General features: G+C 37.9%; 2 protein-coding genes and 1 long non-coding RNA gene across 9 annotated transcripts in view; 2 read left to right on the plus strand and 1 right to left on the minus strand.

The window, feature by feature from the left end:
* LOC108269671 (uncharacterized) overlaps positions 1 to 3,337 on the minus strand; it is a 6,668-nt gene extending 3,331 nt beyond the window's left edge. The window contains exon 1 of one of the 2 annotated variants that reach the window (XR_001813511.3): positions 3,239 to 3,337. This is a non-coding gene — a long non-coding RNA (uncharacterized LOC108269671). Of the gene's footprint in view, positions 1 to 154; positions 436 to 3,238 lie in introns of those variants that run through there. The other variant, XR_001813514.3, reaches the window with a different exon arrangement.
* A 123-nt stretch (positions 3,338 to 3,460) lies between these two features.
* Positions 3,461 to 15,154, plus strand: ctps1b (CTP synthase 1b). 3 transcript variants are annotated; one of them, XM_053682702.1, is made up of 18 exons: positions 3,461 to 3,477; positions 6,095 to 6,274; positions 6,363 to 6,533; positions 8,523 to 8,623; positions 8,716 to 8,832; positions 9,004 to 9,087; positions 10,598 to 10,678; positions 10,820 to 10,971; positions 11,082 to 11,214; positions 12,038 to 12,126; positions 13,256 to 13,350; positions 13,442 to 13,504; positions 13,595 to 13,638; positions 13,787 to 13,883; positions 14,030 to 14,085; positions 14,182 to 14,278; positions 14,355 to 14,499; positions 14,670 to 15,154. In XM_053682702.1, exons 2-18 carry the CDS (start codon positions 6,109 to 6,111, stop codon positions 14,746 to 14,748), a joined length of 1,770 nt encoding a protein of 589 aa, XP_053538677.1. In that variant the 5' UTR covers positions 3,461 to 3,477; positions 6,095 to 6,108; the 3' UTR covers positions 14,749 to 15,154. The 3 variants fall into 3 exon arrangements, with proteins under 3 accessions (XP_053538677.1, XP_017331108.1, XP_017331104.1); XM_017475619.3 differs by lacking the exon at positions 3,461 to 3,477 and adding an exon at positions 3,972 to 4,165; XM_017475615.3 differs by lacking the exon at positions 3,461 to 3,477 and having other exon boundaries at positions 3,972 to 6,274.
* Positions 15,155 to 17,790: 2,636 nt separating this feature from the next.
* On the plus strand, positions 17,791 to 25,521 carry taf12 (TAF12 RNA polymerase II, TATA box binding protein (TBP)-associated factor). 4 transcript variants are annotated; one of them, XM_017466259.3, is made up of 7 exons: positions 17,796 to 17,949; positions 18,545 to 18,652; positions 21,435 to 21,660; positions 22,447 to 22,524; positions 23,171 to 23,285; positions 23,953 to 24,041; positions 24,134 to 25,521. In XM_017466259.3, the coding sequence occupies exons 3-7, from the start codon at positions 21,490 to 21,492 to the stop codon at positions 24,167 to 24,169; spliced, it is 489 nt and encodes a 162-aa protein (XP_017321748.1). In that variant the 5' UTR covers positions 17,796 to 17,949; positions 18,545 to 18,652; positions 21,435 to 21,489; the 3' UTR covers positions 24,170 to 25,521.
* Positions 25,522 to 27,762: the final 2,241 nt, after the last annotated feature.

A 27,762-nucleotide genomic window follows, 5' to 3' on the forward strand; every position in this document is an offset into this window, starting at 1 on the left:
GAACATGGTACAGTTTGTTCAGAGCATAAAATGTTGTATGTAAAGAACAACGATAGTGACAAAAAGCCTCTTGTTCAGTAGCTCTCCACCTGAATTGAGTATGGTATGTACTCTAGGCATTTTCTGTCACATGGCAGAACTGCAGTATATTCACCTGTCTTCATATGTGTCCTTCATAAAATGCGGTGTGAACGGCCACATAAAAAAGTTCTCATTAGGATCAGATCACAAGGCCAAAGGGCATCAGACTACAGCAATCCCCGCTGCACTGATTGCTGATAGTAAATTTTATGTACAAGGCCTCAAATACCCCAATTAACTAATCTCTCTCTCTCTCTCTCTCTCTCTCTCTCTCTCTCTCTCTCTCTCACACACACACACACACACACACACACACAGCAGGACTCCCTTCTACCTATTGAGGCACATGAAAGCCTGGCTTTGCTCACCATCATAATGAACGCAGGGTTTTGTGAGGGCACACAGTACAAACAAGCACCCACATGTTTTCATTTAATTACACAGTTAAATTTGCACAATATTTCCTTTCAATAGACCCTCCACAGCTTTCATAGAGGGGTCTATGTCAGCAAAGAAAAGCGCATTCTTTTGATAATTGTGGGGGGAAAACCAGAGGCACTGCCGAACAGTTTAGGAAACAAAAGACAAAACTCTATTAACTGCTAAATTAAATATAGATATTAATATCATGTAGGAGATTTAGCTTTTGAGGCTATAAATGGACAGATGAAGCTCTCAGCATGATCCAGTGTGCTCTTGCTCTCTCTCTCTCTCCCTCCCTCTCTCCCTCGTTACCCGCCCCCATAATCAAATTAGGCTTATCCAGGCACAGGGAGGATGCTGGCTGTGCATGGACACACAGTAGGCTACACCCTCCAACTGCTGTATTGTTTTCCTAGAAAAGGATGTTGTGGGTGGTGTCTGAGTGCACGGCACTGTACCACTGAATTTTTTCCTTGACAGGTCATTTTTATTTGATTTTAAGTTATATTTATTCCTATATACTGCACTGTTTTGCCATATGTTTTCATACCATACTCATAGCTAAACTGCACATGTTATTATGAGGTATGATGCATAAGCACCAGTCATATACTCAAATAACATACTTTAAAATATCAGTTTATCTATAATCATTAGTTCCTTGTGGTTACGTAATTCCTGTGCAACACAAACCATACTGAGGAGCCATAAGGTCTGAGCACAATGAACCAACAGGAAGTGGGAAGATCAGTTTAATACCAGGTTAAACATCCAGCTAAATCTGAAATTTTTCATGACTCATGGTGCAAGCTCTTTTGATTAGTTATATTAAGTGATTTTTTTTTTTTTGGGGGGGGGGGGGGGGGGGGGGGGGGTTAGAAATATAAGCAATTTCTTCCTATATTACTATCAAATAAATGCATAAAATACATTGAAGTACACTTAGCAAACAAACATACAGTAAGTCTTATAAGCATTTATATCCTACATCTTTGGGCATATAACAACTGGAAGGATATGATTCCGACCCCCAAGACAATCTGTTTCAAGAAAGGACTGATTATTTTAAAAGTAATGCTTAAAAGCACTGAGTAGTAAAAACAGTGTATTATGCATTTTTAAGGTTTATGCAGGTTAAGAAATGTGAAAACTAAAGGTTGATGATTATTAGCAGACACTTAATAGTAAAAGTTATTAAAAAATCTGAAAACAGCATGTACAGAATGTCAGTACCAGTTCTGCTTTTGGATAAGGTTAAAGCGCCATCTAGCGGAAAGACCTGTCATGGTCATCATAATAATTTCAGGTCTGGCTATTTTCAATATTATCACTTTATTATAATTGTATTATTACTAGCAACAATGTACAAAATCTACAAATGTATGAACAGCACATAATGGTAGGTAAGTTTACAGTTCTACATGCTTTTTTTGTTGCTTTATCTCATTGAACATGTAATAAATAGAACATGCTGAATATACATATGGAGTACTGCTGGAAAAAAAAATCAACAATAGAATCCATCACAGAAATTCTAATGGTGTCCACTACAAATACCATTATAAACCATCAGTTAATCATTACCATTACCATTATTGGTCCTCAATGGTATCCACTAGACATAACATGCCACCAGTAGAAGGCAACAAATGACCAGTAAAGGCTCACAGGGACCATTACAGTTTCCATTAAAACCAATGCAATTCACATTATAACCAGGAAAATCATTACTATGAGGTTTCTATTTTTTCATATCATATCATACATCCATTTTCTATACCGCTTATCCTACAGGGTCGCAGGGAACCTGGAACCTATCCCAGGGAGCATCGGGCACAAGGCAGGTTACACCCTGGATGGGGTGCCAATCCATCATGGATCAACAATCACATTCACACACCCATTCATACACTATGGACAATTTGGACATGCCAATCAGCCTACCATGCATGTCCTCGAGGGAGGAAACAGGAGTATGCATGTCCTCGAGGGAGGAAACAGGAGTACCCAGAGGAAACCGCTGCAGCATGGGGAGAACATGCAAACTCCGCATACACAGAGCAGTGGTGGGAATCGAACCCCCGACCCTGGAGGTATGAGGAGAACTTACTAAACTCTAAGCCACCATGCGCCCGTATCATATCATATATTCTATTCTTATTGTTATTATTATGTTAGTTTGTAGTTATAATACCTAAAAGCTACCTTTGGCAAAAACATTATAAGAACATTCCTGGTTTGGCAGACTTCCATGACAGAACATTATAGAACATTTTCGGGAAGTTAGTTTGTAGTTGCTAAAAAATACTATAAAAAGAACTTTTGTTGAAACTTAAAAGAAAAAAAAATATCACTTATCAAATAACTATAAGAGAATTGTCTATATTTTAAAGTCATATAAGGTCACCAGAATGTTTCAGGACCAGCACTGACCTTGTTAACCAAAATAGAATGTTCCCAGAACATTATGAAACAGTTTCCAAAAAGAACACACACACACACACACACAGAGGAGCGCCAACAGGCAAGCATCCTGTGTTTGCTGGGTTTTCTGTTATTAGTGCACCTATTATGCTTCTACAAATATTACCTTTCATGTAGTGTGTTATAGAGCTGCTTGTGAACGTAAAAAAGTGTGCAAAGTTTAAAAAATCAAAAAACAAACAGAGTTATTGACTCCCAAAAGAAGGAACAGCTGAAACGAGTCCTTAGTAAATCGACTTCCTGTACTAACCTCCGTAGGTTTGTAACAAAAAACCCGGATCTGGTATTCATCCGCCCCGCGAACAGTCGAGCTGAAGCTCGATATGGTAGTGGGTGTTTCCTTTTTGAAACACGCTGACAGGTAGACCAATCAAAACAGTCTGGGACATCTGACCAATCAGAGCAGAGTATGCTCTCTGAAAGATGTTTAGAATTAATCCTTTGGAACGGATCATTTAACGAGTCGTTTGTGACACTGGGGAAGAAAAGGTAATGCTGTAGTTTAAATTATGAGCACATTAAAGTGCTTTTTGACCTTGCATGCATGTAAATCTATTGTATGAGACCTTTACAACAAAATTAGGCACGTTTCAAAACCATAATAGATGCACTATATTATTATATAAATTCTATATAATAATATAATATATAATGGGTGAAGCTATGTTTATGTTAATTTAAAAAAAAAACCTGCTTCAAAAGTTACATTGTATGAAAAAAAATACCAGTCCCAAAATTACTGAAATTTATTTATGTTTATTCTTGAATGAGTATTTAAATAACTAACCCCGCGTCAATTATACCTCGCTTTATCGTGTTTACGAGTTTGCGTGTGGTCCTCGCGCATGGGCAGTGCTAATATCTTCTCTGTATCGCTCCAGTTTTAGTAACAAAAAGGGGCGGAGCTCAGACGTCAAAGGCTGGACCGGAAGTTCATTATGACTGCTGATCTTTAAACACTGTGAATAGGCGTTAACTGATTTGAGCAGTCGATCACTCGGTAGAGATTTGTGTATGCATGGATGGCTTTCCTCGGATTACAGTGCACGTGCTGTGGGTCTGTTTCACCTTGCAGGAGAGCGTGATGATCTGCTTGTGAAGTGACGCACAGGAACTTTACACAGATATTTATATATCTCTCTCTATATATCTATATATATATTTGCTCAGGTATAAGGTAAGATCACGGTTATCCCTGCGATATTGTGCTGTTTTGTTATATAAAGTGCAGGTCAGGAGTGCTGCAGTGTTATGCAATCAACAGAAGATCATATGGCATTGATCTGCTGAGCGACTGATAGCGCATCTAGCTGCTCATCGTCAAATGCCTGCGAAGAAGGAATTAAAGTGGCGGTTCAGGGTTTAAAAATATTTGTTATTTTAACGTCTTATGGGAGATAGAAATGGGAATACCTGGAGTTCTCAGTGTCTTGTGAGTTGTGTAAAGTTGTGATGTAGCGGTGGCCCTTGTGCAGGGGAAAGTAGATCATGCTTAAAAGGTCACCAGATGACGAAATTTGCATGTTCGTTGAATCGCCATGATTGTATACAAAGATGTGTTATACAAACAAGGAAGATTTTCTGAAGAATAGAATATGTTTTAATCACAAAAGAATAGAAAATCATATTACAATAGAATATAACAGAATTTTTTTTATCATAATAGAACATAACAGAATAAAGTTTTACCATGATAGAATATAACAGAATAAAGTTTTATCACAGTAGAATAAAATACAGTGGAGTTTTATCACAATAGAATAGAATAGAAGATAATACATTCTAACTTATTTATTTATTTATGTTTTTTTTTTTGCTTGTTTGGTTGTTTTTAAACAGAAGTAATGTTTGGGTACAGCACCGCAAGCTATTTACTTATTTACCACCTACTATCATTTCTATCAAGAACAAAAGAAACAAAAAGAAGTAAATGGTTTTTGGAAGGAATGACTCTGTTTTATTATTTAAGGGATAATCCATGGCCGGGTGTGCATTAGACGATTTTAATATACAATGTGGAGGAAAAGAAGCACCCGACACAAAGCGGAGTAGGGATGTGCACTACGACTGATTTCATTGGCGTTTAAACAGAAATTGCGTAACAGACTAGTCAACTGGTCTAAAAGAAAGAAACACCCAGAAGACGGTCAAAAAACACTATGGGGATCTATCCATTTGAGATCCTTAATTTACGAAACCGAACAGTCAAATCTCATACTGAATGCCATTGAAAAATAGGTCATATATATGCGATGTGGTTGCCTTGCATTATGGTCATTGTACATTAGGCTGTCGTTAAAAAAAAAAAAAACAAGCATTCACTTAATCAACGTTTGCCAATAGAGACATATTTATTCAAATCAACTGAATCAATAGGCAGTGGAATTGTTATATATTAGTTTGACATAGCATAGCCTACACAAAACTTTTCCATTTTCTTCTGTCAAAATACTCCCACACCTTGCTCGTCTTTCCAGTGGACATGTCTCTAAGCCATGAGTGACAGGGAGAAAACGCATGCAAGGTCTGAGGTGAAATGAATTTTTTTTCGTTTTTCGCTCCAGATAGCACTTTTCAAAATAATGTATTACTTTTCAAATGTGACGTTAATGTGACAGTAATTTGAACATAGCCTTTGTAAAAATATAAAGCAAAACCTAAATGTGTAAAAAAAAAAAAAAAAAAAAAAAAAAAGTATGTAACCGACTAGTATTTCCAATGTTGACTAGCAGCAGCTGAACCATTTAGTCGACTAGTCTCACACATCGCTACTGCAGACTGCATTAAAATTGTGTAATGTACACAAATTTACATTGTGATTTTGATTATTACATTTGATTATCCTGCTTATACCGTGGTCACTTGCCAGCGTTGACAAGTTAAAGCTGTCACTGATGATACAACCTGCAAAACCCTGACAGTTTATACACAAAACTGCCTTAATATGAGTGAGAATTCCTTCTGATATATTTATTAAAATAAGCATAAATATAGTAATATCACAAGGTTTTTAAAAGGTTGTTGTCTTGCATCACTCTTTCTCATTACATATACAGAAGATGCTCTAGATGTCATATGTGAAATCAACAGTTTTCTTTCTGTCCAGGTTTTGCCTGAAATATGAAGTACATCTTGGTCACTGGTGGTGTTATATCTGGAATTGGTAAAGGTATTATTGCCAGCAGTGTGGGAACAATCCTCAAATCCTGCGGCCTCCATGTCACCGCCATCAAGATCGATCCTTACATTAATATTGACGCAGGCACATTCTCTCCCTATGAGCACGGTGAGTTTATCTGCACGCAGTCGAGTCATGCGTTGCCTTGCTTTGTGTACTGCCTTTCAGCATCACACACAATGTTGTTGTCTTTCAGGTGAAGTGTTTGTGCTGGATGATGGTGGTGAAGTAGATCTGGATTTGGGAAACTACGAACGCTTTCTGGATATCCGGCTAACCAAAGACAACAACCTGACTACTGGGAAGATTTATCAGTCTGTTATCACGAAAGAGAGGAGAGGGGATTATCTTGGCAAAACTGTGCAAGGTGTGTCTCATTAATAGTTCACATGGTGTTATACTTGTCTTTCCAGTATAGTAACATCAGTAGAAAGCATGCAATGCAAGCAGGAAATTATTGTTGTGTATATATTTTTGTTGTTGTCATTTGTTTGTTTAAGCCTATCTAGTTCGGAGCAGTAATTTTCTTCTCTTGCCTTCAAATATGATGAGCATTCTGCTCTCTGAGACTCTCTGCTGAAGTTAATTTATACAGTACATAGTAGTTAAGGAAGAAATAAAACATTATGGGCATGCTGTTATAGGAAAGACATGGTGCTGTGGTGCTTTTACTACCCTGCAGTCGATTACGGTCCAATATCAACACATCCCGAAGTGTTTTATTCCTCTTATACCACAGCAGTTTGCCAACAATGCCACTTTTGAAACTATTTTAATGAACAACACATTGTGCTTCTTTAACTGTCTGTAGTTGCATTTAATGTTGTGGGATGCCAGTGACACAATTTAGTTCCTGTCATCACTTACTTTATAAGAGCTATAAACAGTCATCCCCTCATCAGCCTCTGTCTTGAAGTTCATAAGACAAATAAAGATGCAGATTTCATGTTCCCAACAAACTGGAACGTGCAAAGTTGTCCATCCTGAAGGAAAACTTACCTACTGTTATGTAGAGCTGTCAGATGAGACGCTGTATGTCTTCTATACATGTTAAATAAACTTCTTATATAAAGTGTCAACATATTCAATTCATTTTTATAAAATATCAGTGATTAAACATTTTTCTTTGCTAAATAATAAGACCATTTTTAAACAATATTTTTAATTAGCCTTAGATTATGTGGAGCGTCTGCCATACAATTACTGTGAATGAACTGTTAGTATAGAAATGATATATGTGGTATAATCCGTGGAACAGCATATAAAATTTTTACAGAAGTCCTAAGAGGCCATGAATTTTTTTTATTTTACTTTTTTACATTTTTATTTGTTGTTTTCTCGTGATCTTGACATAAAAAAAGCTTTTTTTTTTCACAACATAATTTTATCATGGGAAAATTGTCACGAATCGTGGTTGAGCCAGAAGCAAGTGCAGATAATGACATTTATTTAAACAAACGTACTATGAGACAAAGACACTAAGACAACTTGGTATAACACTGTGGCATGAAACAAAACACCGAGACATAAACAACAAGAGTCTAGGACAACGAAAGACAAGCAAACAGTGCAGACAATGACTATATATACACACACACACGTGCTCATTAACAAAACGTGAGTCAGGTGCAGGTGGTCATGTGAGAGCTAGTGCAGTGCAGTGGCTGATGGGAAGTGGAGTCCAGAGTTTCTTGATCCATGACAAAAATCTTGCATCTTGCGCATGCATGTTGACCTGACAGCCTCCTTCTCAAGTGTCGGACACTAATCGTCAATCACTGTCAGACATAGAGCTATTTCAGCTTGAGTGAGTCCCCGATCGAAGCAAAAACTAATTTGTCCATCCATGACGCTATGCGAATGTGCTAAACTTTTGCTGCCTCCAGAACTATAAAATCAACATGTTGTTGTGTCGAGCACACAGATAAAAGTAAGTCGAGATCACGAGGAAACGAGAAAGAAAAATAATAATAATGCATGACCTCTTAGGGCTTCCGTAAAATACTGCATTTCTATGGATTTGTTTTTCTTAAGGATTGCTTCCTTTTGGATTATAGAAGTAAAATAAATATTGCTTTTGCAGTCTTGTGATTAAGACACAGCCAGGTTGCAAAAAGTCACATGAATCAAACAGGTTTTTACAGTGTTCCTTTCAGCAATATTCAAATAAATATTCTAACAATCAAACAAGTTTGATGTACTGCAGAGATGCCTGAGTGAGAGTTCAGTGAGGGTGATGCAAATGACATGCAATGATGTACACGAATATAAATGTTCAAAAAGCAAAAACTTTTCAAGGATTTCTCATAAATGTGCCATTGGATTGTAGTGGTTTGACCTGTGCTGTTTCTCCTAGTGGTACCACACATCACCGATGCCATTCAGGAATGGGTTATGCAGCAAGCCAAAGTGTCAGTGGATGATGATGGGGTTGAGCCACAAGTCTGTGTCATAGAGGTGCAACTCTCACAGCCATGTTGACTAAATTCATAGTGATGCTTTACCTTTGTGCTGTTTACCTTGAACAGGTATTTGCATGTGTGTCACAGTTAGGAGGCACCGTTGGAGACATTGAAAGCATGCCTTTCATAGAAGCATTCAGGCAGTTCCAGTTCAAAGTGAAACGTGAGAACTTCTGCAACATTCATGTCAGTCTTGTTCCACAGGTAGGAGACAACCCACACAACAGTCATACCATTTATTTACCTGCATGCTTTGCAGCATTTACACTCGCAGTGTTTTGCTCACTGATGTTTCAATGAAACTGTTGATGTTGCTTAAATATTAATATTATTAATAATAATAATAATAATAATAATAGGTTTATCTTTTTTCAGCCCAGTACTACAGGAGAGCAGAAGACTAAACCTACACAAAACAGTGTGCGAGAGCTCCGTGGTCTGGGCCTGTCACCTGATCTGGTTAGGCAAATCTGGTCTCTTTATTTGTTATGAACAAATCCCAACATTTACATATAGAGTCCTATCCAAAAGTATTGGAATACAAAGGCTGATTCTTTTGTTTTCACTATACACTGAAGACATTTGGGTTTGAGCTCAGAAGATAAATATGAGATGATAGATCAGAATTTCAGCTTTTATTTTCTGATATTAATATCTAGATGTGTTAAACAGCTTAGAGCGTGGCACCTTTGGTGGCAGACCACCCAATTTTTAGGTGAGCAAAGTCTGATCCATTGGCTCATATTCATCTTTTGATCGCGAACTAATATATATATATATATATATATGAAGGCACCAATGATAAAACGATCAGAGTCGCATTGTGCTTGAATTCCAGAATTTGAATATAAAAGTTCAAAACCTTCTTATGTCATAATAGTTGAGAACAGAGAAAACTTGATGATATGTTCACTATACCCATTCATAGTCTTTATGAAGACATCAAAAGTTATCAGCCATTATTGTTTACATTGTGTTAATTGAAGCATGAAAAAATGCCTGTGCGGACTCTGATCTTTCTTTCGTGGGTATTCACAGTAATACAGTGATGAACTTATACTAATTTATTCAACTGAGCATCATCAACATCACATGAATACTGAAAACTCACAGAATATACATTATACATCAATCTCATCTTGAATATTATCCACAATTCTGTGATTTACAGGGAGTTCTTTTTCTGCCTTACTTCCATGTGTCTGTCTCTTCTTTGGTTTATCAGTCTGTTGAGGATACTCATCCATGTTGTTTGATCTAGTACTGAAGTTTGCGGAGAGCAATTACTAATGAGATATGTTGAAGAAATTCGATAGTAAGTTAACAATGAAATTCACTCAACTGGGCGTCCGCCATTACTCAAAGCCTATTGGCTGATTTCGGTCATGTGACTGGACTGTGATCATTTTCTCACAGTAGGCTATAGACTCTGATCATTTTTCCATAGCATGGCTTTATTTTAATTGGAAAATTCTGTGACCCTGATCTTTCTAACATACAAGTACATTTATGAGATCATTCTTCAATGCTCAATCAACAGCCATGGATGCACAGCTCCAAAAATACAGTTTTGTGACTCTGAATGTTTTTTCATTGTGGTCTTCATATATTATATATCGCAAACCCATTATATATATATATTATATTATGTATATGGGACCGTGCTGTTCCAATACTTTTGGAGGGGACTGTATTAATATGCAAACGGTTGCTTGATAATAATGTGGGGATTTATATACTATTAATTCAGGAAGACATTCTATGCAAAAAGGTTATGCTGTTATAAGAAAAACATCAATGACTGCATATAAAAGTGCGTACAGACTTCAGTGTCGTCCAGTCGGAGACTTGAGTTACAACATCATGTCAAGATTTTATGTACTTGATTGAATATACCAGAGCTACATTTTTGCCACTGTCTAATCGGGATTATTACCACTCCTTTGCTAATATGCTTCTATTTCTTTAGATCGTTTGCCGATGTTCTACACCCCTGGAAGCTGCAGTGAAAGAGAAGATCTCTATGTTTTGTCATGTAGAGCCAGAGCAGGTACCTGCACGTGACTAACAGTGAGCTACAATTGAGAAATATTACTAATTTGAGATCACGTTGACTATTTTATCGACTCACATCTACGCAGCAAGCGATAAACACCCCTAATCTATATCCTCTACCTTTGTTTACTTTTAGGTCATCTGCATACATGATGTGTCCTCAGTCTATAAAGTTCCACTACTCATGGAGGATCAGGGAATGGTGGATTTTTTTTGCAGATGGCTGAACCTGCCCATTGAGACAAAACCCCGCAGGATGCTCACCAAATGGAAAGAAATGTCAGATAGGTCAGGATCTCTGCTTCTCCTTCATGTTATTCTCTAAAGCCACAAAAAATTGCTTCAGGAAATTTTTAACATTTGATGTGTGTTCTGTTGAATTGGTATGTTTTTGACAGAACTAACCGCCTTTTGGAAAGCACATCGATCGCATTAGTTGGAAAATACACCAAATTTTCAGACTCCTACGCATCAGTGATTAAAGCACTGGAACATTCAGCCCTTGCAATCAACTACAAGCTAGAGGTGAAAGTAAGATGTGCTCTTGATTAATGACTCCACTTACAGTATGATTAATTTATGCCCATCAATGCTGCTATGGATATTTCATTTAGATATATACTGCTATCTAGCTTGGCCACATGTTTCCCTGTGAAGATATTTTTTATACTCCTGGGCAAAAAAAAACGGGCCAACGGTCTTAACGACAAACCATTGGTCAGAAAATGAGCAAGAATTAAATAAAGGCACTCCTGAGACCTCCTGTGCCACCATTTACTTTTGCTGCAGTGAAATGTTTGGGCGGGTGAAGCTAAAACAGGGAAAGTAACTTATACAGTCTTCTTGTACGCAAAGGTAAAATTATGATAATGATTAAAATGTTTGATGTAAAATTCAAACTAATACATGTCTGAGTGTACAAAATTAAAAGAAAATAATGAATTTTATTTTATTTATAATAATAAAAAGCTGTCCGCAAGTTTACCCTCAAAGCTTAAACTTTTAAAGAATTCTAAGGGAAAAGCTATCTCATACTAAGTGGGAAACTTTATCCAACCATCCATCCATATTCTACCGCTTACAGGGTCGCGGGGGAACCTGGAGCCAATCCCAGGGAGCATCGGGCACAAGGCGGGGTACACCCTGGACAGGGTGCCAATCCATCGCAGGGCAAATGGGAAACTTTATCTATTTGTTTAATTCTTGCTAATTTCCTGACCTATGATTTGTTATTAAGACCAAGAAAAGCGTAATATTTTGCCAGTTTGGGCTTGGCCCATTTTTTTTTTGCCCAGGAGTGTATATATTTACTTTCTTAGTTCTAGTACATTTCAGAGATGTTCCTCTGTTTCAGTACATAGACTCTGCATATCTGGAGCAGAGCACAGAGCTTCAAGACCCGGTGAAGTATCACGAGGCCTGGCAGAAGCTCTGCAGTGCTGAGTGAGCGCAGTGACAACTAACACATGGTTATACACAAGTGGTCACCAACCCTGTTCCTGGGGACCTACCTCAGTGAAAATTTTAGCTCCAACCATAATCGTGTCCACCTGACCATCTTAACATTACCTTAAGATGTTCTTGTTCAGCTAAAAAAGTTGTGTTAGATTTTGGTTGGGGATGAAACCTGCAGGAAGGTAGAGCTCAAGGAAGAGGGTTAGTGACCACTGCTATACACCCTGTTGTCACTGTATAATATCAATGATTTGTAGTGCAGCTCTAGCTGTGACACAGGGCTGTACAGTCTTGTACTGAAAAGGCCAGTGTGAGTACAGGATTTCATTTCTACCAAGCAGAAGCCACACCTGGTTGTGTTAAACAGGTGGAATCAAGTGTGAAAATCTGATTCTACACCCTTGCTGTAGCAGATATGAAGATATGAATTAAGTTAGAGTACAGATTTATTGGAAAAATGCTGTAAGTACTGTAAAATATATTTCACAGATGAATTATTTGCCACTACACTTTTTACATCTCCATTTCTACAAGATGTCCAAAAAGTGTCCATACATAGGGGAAATTAGCACTTTTTAGCTAAATGTAATTTTATTTACAAAATATCCTCTACATGATTGCCAATTCATTGTAAACACACACAGAGTCGTCTCCCCACTCATGATGAACTCGTGTTAACATTTCTGGTGTTATGCATGTAATTGCATGTCCATCAAAACCTTGTGACAGCTTCCTGATTCAGCCATGAGAATGATCCATATGTTCTTCTTTTGTCAAAGGCATTCTTAAAGGCTATCTGAAAAACATATCTAATATGAACTAAGTATGAAAAATTGTGGAAGACATTTTGCTAAAAAGTGTTCATTTCCCTTATGTATGGAGACTTTAGGGACCCCCTGTTTAGCAGGATTTCCTGTTTTGAACAGAACAGCAAAATCATTTATATGCCATTGCCTATTAAGTAGAAAATAGTTCTACATTATTGTTTTCACTTCTATGTTGGAAAAACACCATTCTTTTATTGGATGTTCTTCAATGCACTTAACTGGCCTAATTATAAACTGTTTAAATATGTCTAATTCTAACATTGCTTTTGAATGTTTATTTCCTCTTCCAGTGGTGTTTTGGTACCAGGAGGCTTTGGGGTACGAGGCACTGAGGGAAAGATTCATGCTATTAACTGGGCAAGGAAACAGAAAAAACCCTTTTTAGGTAAAAGGACAGGAGTTTAGATTGCCTTATTTCAGTATGGCATTTATTCTAAAGCTTGTGTCCCACAATTTTTTAAATATGTGGTTTGCAGGTGTTTGTCTGGGCATGCAGCTTGCTGTCTGTGAATTTGCTCGCAATGTACTTGGCTGGAAAGGTAAGCTGCATGAGAGGTTCTCTGTAACTGTTTTAAACCAGTTTTGGATTATTCTTTGTGAGTTCTCATTCATATTGTGTCTTTGTACAGATGCCAACTCTACTGAATTCGATCCTGACACAAAGTACCCTGTAGTAAGCAACCTTTTGATAAACATTTTGTGATGAAATGTATAGTAATACATTGCTGTGTTATTACAATACTGGCCCTAAAGTGCTTAGTGTTGTTAATAAGGATACTGACTGTGCATCTCTAAAGAATCCCTCTGACATGTTCATGTAGGTGATTGAAATGCCAGAACATAATCCGGGACAAATGGGTGGCACTATGAGATTGGGGAAAAGGCGAACCATCTTCAAAGGCACCACAAGTATTCTCAGTACGTTACTGGGGATGATTTGTCATGAAGTACTGAACTGTTTTAATGCTGTCTTTACAGTGTTTGGTTATTACAGAAATGATTATTGAACAGTATTCAGTGATGCTGTTGATTTGAAATAAATTTCCAGTCTTTTGACATTTTAGGAAAATTGTATGGAGATGTTGAATATGTTGAGGAACGACACAGACATCGTTTTGAGGTACATATTTATATAAATACAATGAACTGTATCATCCATTTGTGCTTGGACAGTCTTTTATTTGCTTACATTTGTTCTTGGGCACTTTTCCTTCAGGTGAATCCAGAGCTAAAACACCATTTGGAGGAAAAAGGCCTCCGTTTTGTGGGCCAGGACCAGGAGGGTGAACGAATGGAAATCATTGAAATGGCAGGTTGGTGATGGTACAATATTTCATCTCCTCTGAAAAATATAAGGTTGGATTACATCTTCCTCTTTTGTCTTGGCAGATCATGCTTACTTTGTGGGAGTGCAATACCATCCGGAGTTCACCTCTCGCCCCATTAAGCCTTCCCCACCCTACTTTGGCCTGCTTTTAGCAGCTGCAGGAAAACTACAGAACTACCTGCTCAAAGGGTGCAGACTTTCACCACGGTAAACCCAACCACTGACATCTTATATTTAATTAATTCAACTGTCTGTTGAGAACTTTCATCAAACAGCCGTCCTTTAGGTGTAACGAACAAATAAATGGAAACTGATGTGCAGAATCTGTTGCTGTTTGAACGATTTTCTGAGAAACTTTCTCCTCTCTCTTGCCTCAGAGACACATACAGTGACCACAGTGGCAGTAGTTCTCCTGATTTGGAGCTCTCTGAACTCAAATTCCCAATACTCGCATAGAAGGGATATGCTCACACACAGTGGACAAGCACAAGGGAAATGAAAAGCTTTTTACTTTTATCTTTACCTTAAGACAAATCCTGTCATCATGTCAGCATTATTATTTATACTGATTGTACTATTGATCATTTTGTATGAGAGTCGAAGAGACCTATTACCGTTTAACGGCGTTAATGTTTTATGCAATCACTACAGCAGAACACAAAATGAATAAATTAACTCAAATATAAGATTTAAATGACCATTTATAGAGTGTTGGGATCTAGAGAAATATTTATATGTGTAGAAAAGTATTTTGCATGTGGAAAGATAACAAACTGTCAGGGATTAATAATACATGTTGCATCTTTAAATAAACAATACAAAATGTTTATATTGCCATAATAAACTAGAAATGGTGCTACAAGTCCTATTTAAAAGCCTATTTCTGTATCACTCATTAGTGCATCATTTACCCCTTTTTTATTATACGATTCTGTGCTCAATTTTAAAGGACTAACCTATATACAAAAGAAAATGTCTGCATAGTATCAAAAGCACATATTTGCACACATCTGTATGAGGTACCATTTTTAAAGCTTGGAAGCTTGTCAGTACTTACTGTTAGAATGACTTCATTTACACTCACCAGTCATAACATTTACATCACCTGCCTAATATTGTGTAGGTCCCCCTTGTGCAGCCAAAACAGCTCTGATCCATCAAGGCATGGACTCCACAAGACCTCTGAAGGTGTGCTGTGGTATCAGACACCAATACGTTAGCAGCAGATCCTTTAAGTCTTGTAAGACGCGAGGTAGGGCCTCCATGGAGCTGACTTGTTTGTCCAGTACATCCCATAGATGCTCAATCAAATTGAGATCTGGGGAATTTGGAGGCCAAGTCAACACCTTGGACTCTGTCATGCTCCTCAAACCATTCCTGAACAGTGTGACAGGGCACATTGTTCTGACACCCTTCTATCATAAACGTTTGCATTAATTTATGCTACAGTAGCTATTCCGTGGACTCTGACCAGACAGGCTAGCATTCGCTCCCTATGTGCATCAGTGAGCCTTGGGCACCCATGACACTGTCACCGGTTCACTGGTTGTCCTTCCTTGGACCACTTTTGGTAGGTACTAACCACTGCATACCCAGAACACCCCACCTCACAAGACCTGTCGTTTTGGACATGCCCTGACACAGTTGTCTAGCCATGGCAATTTAACCCTTGTCAAAGTTATTCAGATCCTTACGCTTGCCCATTTTTTTTGCATCCAACACATCAACTTTAAGAACTGACTGTTTACTTGCTGCCTAATATATCCCACCCCTTGATGGGTGCCATTGTAACGAGATAATCAATGTTATTCACTTCACCTGTCGGTGGTTTTAATGTTTATGGCTGATTGGTGTATATTTTGCAGAACACTGAAAAGGCTAAGTGCTGCCTGGTGAAATTAGAGCTCTGGAAATCTGGGAGTTACTGAAACCTACTAGAGCTTATATCTTTTATTAATGAGTAAACTCTCGTAGGAGAATTTTAAAAATATAAGGAAATATAGCAGATATTGGGTTGGTCAATAAACTATTTACAGATCTTGCAAATCATTAACTTTGTTGTTCTTTTTTTTTTGTATTCTTTAGTCATTTATTGGTTGCTGCTATGTTAATACATCTATAAAATACAGTATATGTACGGACTACTGTTCAATTGAATAAAAATTTTATTTGTAAAGAGCTTGTAACAATAGACACTAGCTGTGTTTACATGGACAACAATAATCCACTCTAAATCCAATTAAGACCATACTTTGATTAAGATACTACCATGTAAACAGCAATTTTTACTTACCTTAATCTAATTAAGGTCATAATAGAAGTAAGCAATAATCGAATTAAGACAGGTGGAGTACTCCTGTTTTAGTCGCATTATGGACGTGTATTACAGACATGTAAACACCTTAATCACATTATGAACGTCGTGTGAGAGTTTTCACCGCATTTTGCGACAGGACACGATCACATACGGCAGTTTTACATTTTACGGCGAACATGAGAGTCCGTTCGCGTCCCAAATCGCATACTTGCCTACTATAGGCCTGCAGTGGGGAAAAATACATGTATCTCGGCTACTATATAGACGGTAATTACACGATTTGGGACGCACCCACGGCTTCAAGCAGTTGTCTATTTGCACGTATGGCATGACAAATAATTAACTGCACTTAAAGCGTTTGTAAAAAATAAAATAAAAACACCCAAAACTGTATACGGTACCATAACGTAGACGACCTGTATGTTGATACGTGAAATTCTGGTGGGACGTCGGACGGCGTGGCGCGATGACAATCTAATTAAGTTCTAAAACATGTAAAACGGGAACATGACAGGAGTATTCTAAAAGCAACTCATGTAAACACCTTCATCACATTATTATCTTAATCAGAGTAAGGTAAATAATTAGATTAATGCTGTCTATGTAAACGTAGTCAGTAATGTCACAAAGCAGCTGTACAGAAATCTGGATGCAGATTTAGATCCCTAATAAACAAACTGCCTGAGGAGACATGAAACCTTTAGAGGAACCAGACTCAAAAGGGAATCTGTCCTCTTCTGGGTGAGGACATACTGGGGATAATTATGAATCATGACTATATAACAAATGCCAAACTAAGCCTGTTAAAGGATGTGAGTCCTGGGATGAGCACAGGACAGTCTTTATCATTACAGCAGCAGTGGGATTACACAAACGTGAAATTGGGGTGTAAACTGTTTTTGGGACATTAGAAATAATATGCAAGTTTTTTTGTTTTAAAAAAAAATGCCAACATGGTGTGTATCAGCGTCCAAAATAAGCACATAGTGCATACAAGCGTTACTAATGATAGCATGATTTTTGTTGCCAATAATAAAAACCCATGATAAATAGAGTAAACACTAATACTCATAAACGGAAAACATATATTCCAGTCGTCAGTGTTTATGTAATGACAATGTTTCTTATGATGGAACTTGTTCAGTTTGTTTCTCGTCCAGAGACTTTTATGTTGTAATGTCACATTTCCGCTGATCAGTCTCTTGTCACTGTGTTTAATACCGCCTTGATTAGCTGCATAGCTAATGGAGGGGCTCTATATTTGCTAGACCTTATTTTGGACCATTTAATAGTACAGTTCCACAGAAGATGGAGAAATAAGACCACGCTTTTAATATAAGGTAAAGTATTTATACGATATTGCATTTAAAACATATCCTGCGCGCTGTATACAACATTAGCGTTAGCGAAATGCTGTTGTTTAGCTAGCTAGGTTCAAAGTGGACTAGCACACAAGCTAATATTTAGGCAAACGTAAACATGGAGAAAGTGTTGAAGAATATAGATGTACAGTAACTTGTAAGAGTTGTAGACATGGACAGAAACGTTAGCTCGTGATAATATTGGCCATTGGTCTGTACTGCTAGACGTCTAGATATCAGGTCGGAAAATATTATCTAACGGTGCTTAATGTAGACGCGGTGACCTGAGCTGCTAGAGGAAATTTGGATGCTGTGAGTTACGTTTTATATATATTGTTTTAGTTAAGTGGAAATTAATTAGCTATCGTTTTACAAATGATGATAAGCTAGCGGTTGTTCGCGATTTGTGAGTTAATTATGTCCATTTTAATTGAGGAGATTAAAATTGATAGGCATTTCTATATTATTCTTTGCCACACTTGGTAACGTGAAGGCAAACCTTATAGCAAACAGTGGCTACTACTGTAGTTAGGAACTAGTAAATGATAACATTTCTTTTTGTTCGTGGCTGCAGTATTCGTCAACCCCATGATGCCCTGCGCACTACATTTCCGGTGAGGAGTTGACAGAAACATGACGAGATATAAAACAGAGACTGCGTCCGAAATCGCATACCGTGACAGTACGTACTAATGAGTGTGTGTGTATTATGACTACAATCCCGGACATACTAGATCCGCCATGTTAGCGTTGTCATGTGACGTCATCATAAACACACACATCTTAAACAAGTTAACAATTTATTCGAGTATTGTTAAACAAGTTCTGTTTAATTAAGATTTAATACTTAAAAAGAGCCGACGCTGCCTTTTTTTTCCTGTGCTCGTCCGCACCAGTCCCGTTGCTTTGTGGGATTGTTTGACTCGCATAGTGTCCATCGGTTGCATACGGCAAAATCTCACCAGAAGCAGTACACCATGTGGGTATTTCTCACCTACTGTTTCTCACATACTTTTCACCTACTATATAGTAGGTAAGTATGCGATTTCGGACGCAGCCAGTGTTAAAAAGAGGTAACATTGTCAAACACTATAGGAAAACGTACAAAAGCGGTCCAAGGCCAAAAGTATGTAGACACCTGACCATCACACACACACACACACACATGTAGGTGTTCCCCAAACTTTTGACACAAAGCTGGAAGCACACAGTTGTATAGGATGTCCTTTTATGCTGTAACTTTTTCATTTCCCTTCACTGGAACTAATGGCGCTTTTCCACTGCGTGGTATGATTCAACTCTTCTCTGCTTGCTTTTTGGGGGATTTCCACTGTGGATAGTACCTGATACTATCTACAACTCGGTCAAGGTTTCAAGCAAGCCAAGCCGATACTAAATGTGACGTCAAAACCCTGCAGGTCTCCGATTGGTCAGAGAGAATAGTCACTATCAGCGTCGCTGGATTTGCAACACCCGACGTCGAACTCGTTAGTTTTAAAGTTAGTTAGCGACAGCGATAGCAGTATCATTTGTTCACACGACTTTCGAATTGTAAAAACAGAAATGGCTGTGCTCAAAACCACGCTGTGGTCAATAAGCGAGGTGCAGACGTTCCTCTCGTTAGTAGCCGAGGAGAGGATCCAGCGAGAGCTGGATGGAGCGATGCGAAACTAAAAAAGTCGATCAGGAAGTATTTCAGCTGTTGGCCGCACACAGCTACCACCGGACCTACCAACAGTGTAGGGAAAAGTAAAAAAAAATCTTAAAAGTGACTACAGAACCATCAAGGACCACAACAGCCAGAGTGATTCAAACAGAAGAAGTTGGAAGTGGTTCAACTAAATGGACGCTACCTATGGTGATAGATGATATGGCCAGCAATGGGAGGCAGATTGCCCTGGACTTGGCCACGGTGTTGTTGGAGTCCGTGATGGAGGATGGTACGTTTTGTTACGGCAGAAACTAGTTCCAGCAGGACTGTTCTCCTGCAAACATGGTGAGGTCCATGAAAACCTGGCTTACCAAAGTTGGTGTAGCACAACTCTAGTAGCCTGCACCGAGCCTTAACCTAAACCCCACTGAAAACCTTTCGGATGAACTGCGATGGTGACTGTATGCCAGGGTTGCTCGCTGGATCTGACTAATGCAGCTGTATGGCAAATCCCCACAATCTAGTGGAAGGCCTTCATAGAAGAGTGGATGCTGTTAGCAGTTTTACCCAGCTTTGAAATGGGATGCTCAACAAGCACATATGGGTCTGATGTTCAGGTGTCCACATACTTTTGGCCACATGGTGTACCACAGTTGCAAAGTTAGATGGCTTCTGATACAGACATTGGACCGTTACATTTATGGCCAAAGCCTGAAATGTCCGTCCTACCAAACAGCTATATACAGGAGCTACAGACCTAATACGCTCTTGCTGTGCATTCATATTTACACTCAATCCAGGACTTAATTTGGAAAACATGATGCACCAGAACACCAACTGAGAGATGGAGGGAAATGTTCAGAACAGCAGGTCTTACCAAAGTACATTATGACACGAACAACATAACGCAACTATAACAACCTGAGATCAATGACAAAAAAAAAGACCTTGCCCAATAACCCAGATTACTCCACAACACAGTGCTATCATCTGTGTAATTTAGAAATCCAAACATGCCCATATGGCACACGGTTGAATTTTGTGAGTAGTAGGCCAACAGAAATGACAACATAGTCAGCTGCCTTCTTTAGCTATGTGCATGATGTGTGATCAAATAAGACCGTGTCACTGAAACATGAGCATGCCATAATTACTAGCTTCCAGTTGGAAATGAGCAGATTGTATTTTTGGAAGGGCATTAAGACTTAATGGATTATTGATTGTTCATTTTTCAAAAAGAATATAGTATTCTTACTAAGGGGGAAAAAATCTGCAGAGGTGCCTGATCAATGTAAAATAAGTTTGGGAAAGCAAGCACTCCAAATTTGAGAGGGACCAGAATGTGATCTGGCGCAAATTACTGACAGTAATAACATGACACCTAAATGTTACAGACCTATTAAGACATTGATGTTTTGCTGTATGCTCCACTGACACTTATGGGAGATTAATAGAGAGGGCATTGGCACTGTGCTTCCTTATGCGGTTTAAAATCATAAATACACAAGTGTAGTTTCACTCGAGCTCATTCCCAGAAGTCCTCAGTGACATCTAGTGGAAAACAAAACCCAACTAAAACCATCCACACTTCTGTGACTCCATGAGAAGTTGTGTACACATGAACATGTTGAGCTATGAGGTGTAATCACATCTCCTTGCTATTACAGACAGCTTGTAAAGAATCAGTGATGCTGCTTTACAGTGTGTTATTTCAGGTTGTTAGATTGGAATAATTGCTACTCATTCATGTCAACACAGTAATCATTATGTGTTTATTTATTTATTTTTAATTATTATTATATATTTTTAACAGTTTTAAACACAGCCTGACAGGAGGCTCCTGACTGATAGCCTTTCCTGAGCACAGAATGAATCAATATCAACAGCAGCCTGGCCGGTCCAACCTTTACAGCGCTGTGAAAACTGAGAGCTCGTCAACTCCGCCCCTCGCCACCAACATGGCCAATAACACTGCCATTCCGGGGAAAGGCCTAGGAACCCCAGGGCCTGCTGGGAGATTGAGTCCTGAGGGAACTCAGGTGAGGCTGTCCACACCCCAGAAAGCCACGAAGACAGTTTTGTAATGTCGCAGTTCTAGTTGTTCCTGCCACTCTTATATTTCATTTGTCTCTAAAGGTCACGGCAGGTCTACATCAATAGAACTGCTGATTTTATTTGAGTTTTTTTTTTTTTTTTTCTTCCAATGTGTCTACCCTCATAATAGACTCAAACATTTCGCTGCTTATTGGAGGCTAAATGATGTGTGTGTGTGTGTGTGTCTGTGTGTGTGTGTGTATAGTCACTCGTGCATGGGTCAGTTCTTTAGTGTTCCCAAACCCATGGACCACAATTAATCATTGCATAAAAATTGTGATGAGATATGGGGAATTCTGTATGAGTAAGCAAAGTGTGAGTTGTATATGGTCTGCACTTATGTAGAGCCTTTTAACCTTAGCGGTTCTACAAAGTGCTTTACACTGTTTCTCATTCTCTCTCTCTCAAACACACACACACCCGTGCAAGGTGCTAGCCATATGGAGCAACTTGGAGTTCAGTGTCTTGCCCAAGGGCACTTCGGCATGTGGAGTAGACAACCCGCTCTACCACCTGATCCACAGCTGCCTTGATTGTGATTTCATTGTCCAAATAATAGACAATCTTGAAAAAACATGAACTGTAAAAATACCTGAACTTTATTTAGGTTCCAGCTTTAGTTTCCAATCTGTTTTACTTTAAGAAAAGTTCTGGCTCATACAAAAAGCTTACATCTCACCACATTTCAGTGTGAGCCCGATCCAGATGTATAACTACTCTGTGCTTTGCAGGTGCTCAGTAAGAAAAAACTGCAAGACCTTGTGCGGGAAATTGACCCCAATGAGCAGCTCGATGAAGATGTTGAGGAGGTAGTTCATCACTCTACTCCCTAGATGAGCATTCTGCACCTAGGTCTCTTCGATCATCAAATCAGTTACTTCTGTCTGTTCCTTGTTCGTGCGTCTGTAGTTGTGGCCCCCAGGTTGTGGAACGCACTTCCATTTGTTGTTGGGTCTTCCTCATTGGCCATATTTAAATCTAGATTGAAGACGCAATGTTGTTTGAGATGTATAGGGGTTTTTATTTGTATGTTTTACAATGTTTTATTAGTTTGTTCTTTTAACACTTTGAAAATTCTATTTAATTCTGGTATTAAAGCATTTTTATTTTTCTTTATTGTACAGCACTTTGGTTACAACTTTTGTTGTTTTTGAATTTACTTTATAAATATACATGAAGTAGTTTAAACTGAATAGACAGGCTTATGTGAATGGAGAGGAGATGCATTTGTGGTGTTGTTTATCTTAGTTTATTTTCATATAAATAGAAATCTTTTTAGAAATCTGTGTACAAAAAGTGGCTTTGTACAATATATTGAAATACCAATCTAAAATTTTTACTGCTTCTTGTCAGGTGTTCGATTGTACCATTGTCACAAGTACATTTTCCTGCATGACCTTTCAATAAGGGTTGTTGATTTGGGACACAATCCTCTCCCTTTGTCTTTTCTCTCAGATGTTGCTACAAGTTGCTGATGATTTTATAGAGAGTGTCGTGACCGCGGCCTGTCAGCTTGCCCGCCACCGCAAGTCTAACACTCTAGAAGTAAAGGATGTGCAGTTGCACCTTGGTGAGTCCTTTTAAAAATAAAAAAATAAAATAATAATAATTATTTTAACAACGTTGCACTTTTTTTGTGATTCATGCTTCCAAATCTTGGATATATGAAATATTTCTAATCTGTTCAAATCATGTGTCTGAGAGTCTTCATTTAGTTCTTAGTTTTTCTACACCATTTAGTTATTACACAACATCTCAAAACAAAATCTTCTGTTTGACATCAACATGCATATTTAGGTCATAAATAAATGAAAGGAATAGTCTGTTAATACTGTAGTGAAAAAACCCCTTGTAATTGGATAATATTTTTGACTGCAGTGAAACTGACTTAGATTTTCAAAAGGACAATTTCAGTCTTTTGAGTGAAATAATAGAGTAATTAAGCAAAGTTCAGCATGTGTTGTGTCGTGGCTTTATTGGTGTGTATTTGAGGGAAGTGCATTTTGCAGTGTTGTACCATACGGACAGCATTGACAATGAGCAAAGTGTGCAGGCAACATATGACTGAAACCAAAAGTACAATAGGAGCAGTCTGAAAACTAAAATGGGCTGGAGATTGTGGTTGGTTCTAAACTTGTGCTGCATAAGCACAAAGTAAACACAGAATGTAATCCACAATAGCTGTGATTGTGAAGTTTACACTGCTTAAGCGCTGTTTCTGTGCTGTGACTCTACAGAGCGTCAGTGGAACATGTGGATCCCTGGCTTTGGCTCCGATGAAATCCGACCGTACAAAAAGGCGTGCACTACAGAAGCACACAAACAGGTCAGTCTTCATGCTTTCAGATCTTGAACAAAATACAGAATACAGATCTTGAACAAATTGGTAATTTTGCACAATGTCTTTTGTTCTTCTAGAGAATGGCACTGATCCGCAAGACGACCAAAAAATAGGAAGAATGCAGAAGATTGACATTTCTCTTGCTCTTTTTTTGGCTCTGTAGGTTTTGACTCTGAAGATAATTTTTCTTTTTTTCTTTTTGAAAATCAGGCTGATAGATGTGCTGGTATCAGTCAACTGCTTCTAGTGTTTCACCTTTTTCAGATGTCAGAATCACTTGCCCAAACTGTTAACTGTAACTTGTGTTTTGTTCTTTGTCTGATGATGATCATAACTATACTGTCATAGGCCTAAATGTTATAATAGATCTCAAATGCTGCATAAAACATGATTACTGGATCAGCCCACTGTCGCCATTCATTCCACTATGAAGGTGTGTAGTGGTAAAGAGTGCCTCTGGGCACATGGTTAACTATTTAACTATTCCCAAGTTAAATGTCTATGATGTGTCCAGAGATCATTTATTAATTTGGTCATTGTTTAGAAAGGAAACATATTGAATGTGGTGGCAGAAGAAAAAGAATTATGCACAGCTAACATAGTCATTGCTTGCTTCAGGTATTTTTGACGTTGAAATTTTTGTTGCGTGTGTGATTACTTATCCGCCCTCTTAACGGCTCACTAAGTATGTCAAATTAAGGTGCTATTATTTGCTTCTTCAGTAAATCCAGTTAGATTTTAATTGTCCAATGCAGTAATTCTGTAACAAAAAAACATGTTCAGTTGAACAGATACTCGAGTAGCCTTTTGCAATATGTGGGTTGCATTGCAATTTAAATTCTATCAAAAATTGCTATTAAGTTCTAGCTAACTTAGCTAGGTTTTCATCATGGCTATTATCATTATTATTAAATATAACATTTTAGTTTGCTTGGGCAAGTGAATGTTAATATGCATTACTGCAATATAGCTTGCAAAGATGCTTATTATTTGATTGATGGTAGTTGTGCTTGTCATGGTGGTGTATAGAGGCTTTCTGTATTGGAGCTGTATTATGTTCCTTCAGGGACTTCACATATACAGTACTTTTCTTAGTACTTAAGTAACATTTGGTCTTTTGCAGTTTTGCCCATTAGAGTAATTGTTCTACACATTTGATTTGCTTTGTTGAGAAAAGTACCCACCCAAAGCATGTAGTCACACATGGCATGTGTTTTTTGCAGTGTTTGTAGTATGTAGTCGTAATGTAGGATTTGTTTCACAGTACTGCAGTCATAGTGTAGCCAAACATTATCACAGAATTGTCCGAAGCCCTATGTTAATGGGGTTGGTTTTTTTTGTGTGTGTGTGAGGGGTTGTGTGGTTTGTAACATTTTTGGATGAGTGTCATGGTTCTTTATAAGCTTGTTTTTTTTTTTTATTCCAAAAAAATAAAATAAAATTGGTTATCTACGTATTTCCCATACATGCATGACAGAGCTATATATGTATATAAAGACATTTGAACCTTTTGGAAAAATGTGATATTAGCAAAAACATATCTAGTCCTACACATGGTTGGGATACATGTAAGTCATCTATTGTGTAAATTTTATAAAAACTGAAACTAGTACACTTGAAATTAATATTAGTATTATATTGTTTTGCAAAGCAAAAAGGGGTAAAATGGAAATTCAAGAGCAGAGAGAGAGACTGAAGCAAAGATGCTATGATGACAAGTGACTAAACACATGAGTGAAGCAAGTTTTCAATGATATTAGGCATTGAGCAAGAACACATCTGGACATCATAAGCAGGAAGGAACAGGTGTGTGTGATGAAGATGCATAAATCATGTTGGATGCACAAAAACAAATTGAGTTAATGTAACTCCATTCGTGTGGAACCAATGTACACATCTGAGTAAACTTAGTAAACTTTTTTTCATTGTAGATGGATTTTAAATTCGGTCCCAAATTGGTTCTGATATAAAAATATGGGGAATAAATAACAAGTGTGGGTAAGAGATTTTTATTTGGATTTGGAATATAGAGCAATGTGATTTACTTTATATCAGCACTTAGTGAATCGAAGTCCACAGCAGGTTTTTAATAGAATAGATTCTTTTTCAGTCACAAATTTGGATTATGCAAATTCTAACACTAATTTCTCAGTTTAAGCTATTGTTTGGTAAAATCCATTAAAACACAATTATACACAGAGAAGGAAGTAAAAATATCAGGAAGTATGTGAAACAGATTACATTGAAATATCACAGCTCCAGCTTGGATCCTGAGCTCAAGTTCCTTGTGTGGAGTTTCCCAGGTTCTTCCCATGTCTGTGTGAGTTTCCCCTCCAGGTTCTTTGGTCTTCTCCCACCTCCCAAAAACTTGCTGCTATGTGGATTGGTTACCCTAATTTGCCTTAGGTGTGGATGAGTGTGTGAATGTGTGGCTGTCTTGTCCTTCGATGGACTGGTGTCTCATTCAGGGTGTATATTACGCCCAGGCTCTGGATCCACCACAACCCTGACCATGATAAAGCAGTTTACTGAAGATTAATGAATGAGTTTATACTGTAGTTATTGGGTTAATAAAATGCTTAGTGTGAGACCTTGAATGTGTGACCATAAGTAAAAGATTATTTTGTAGCTATGATTAGTTTAAATTTGAGTTATGTGAAGGAGAAGCAGACTGTAAAACGAGAAATAGCAGTAAAGCCATTGTAAGAACAAACACAATATAATCCAGGATTTGTGAAGATTGCATTATGATGATGTTTGTCACTGCTTCCTTTGTTTGTATGGTGAGATTGTGAGCCATCACCTAGCAATGACACAATTAACTCTGTCCTCAAATTAACTGCTAGCAAATGCTGACATTTTTATGAATAATGCAATACAAATCAGCATGTTGATCTACAGGTTTTGCCAATATGAGTCTTGATTCAATAACGGCAATTTTAGCAACAAAAGATGACTAGTTCGGTGATACAGGACAGGTTAAAATTTGCTGTTGGTACATCTAATGTGCTACATATCCATGAGTTCATAATTTCATGTGACGTCCAATGATTTTCATTGTTTTGTACATGAAAAGAAAAAAAATCTTCATTGAATGTACTGAAAATACTGGAGCTCCCGGTTTAGGTGTTTTCCGTGGAACTCCCTTTAGCATGGGTGTCCGTCTTCATAATTGAAGTCCATAATTTAAATAATAAAATCTTTATTCATAATAAGTGTACATGTGTATACCTCTAGTTATGTATCACCTTTTTCACAAACAGGGCCATATTTTTTTTTTTTTGAAACATTACGTACAGTCAGTAAATAATCACCTAGACACACCCATCCTCTTATAACTGCCCAACCAGTATAACAGCAATGGCTTTTACAGTGACTGCTGCCATCAATAACTGTTAAAACAACAGTGCAACATGTGACCTGTGACCTTTTCAATGATGATATACTTGACAGAGTCCTGTAGTGTCTCTGAGTGTGTCTCAAGCAGCTCCCTAGTTCAGTACATCATGAATCAGTATATCGTGTACATGAGTTTGGGCACTGGTAAGGACCCTGACTCACTACACACTGGGACACTGATAACTGCATTTCTGGGGACATGATTACGTACTTGTGTTGTAAAATGTCACCAAAAATGGCAAACTTACAAATATTTAAGTTTTATATGTAGAGGCATCAAGCAGAATCATTGGCAAGCTAGTGGATT

This window comes from Ictalurus punctatus, chromosome 1 (genome assembly GCF_001660625.3).
Source record: "Ictalurus punctatus breed USDA103 chromosome 1, Coco_2.0, whole genome shotgun sequence".
Classification (NCBI taxonomy): domain Eukaryota; kingdom Metazoa; phylum Chordata; class Actinopteri; order Siluriformes; family Ictaluridae; genus Ictalurus; species Ictalurus punctatus.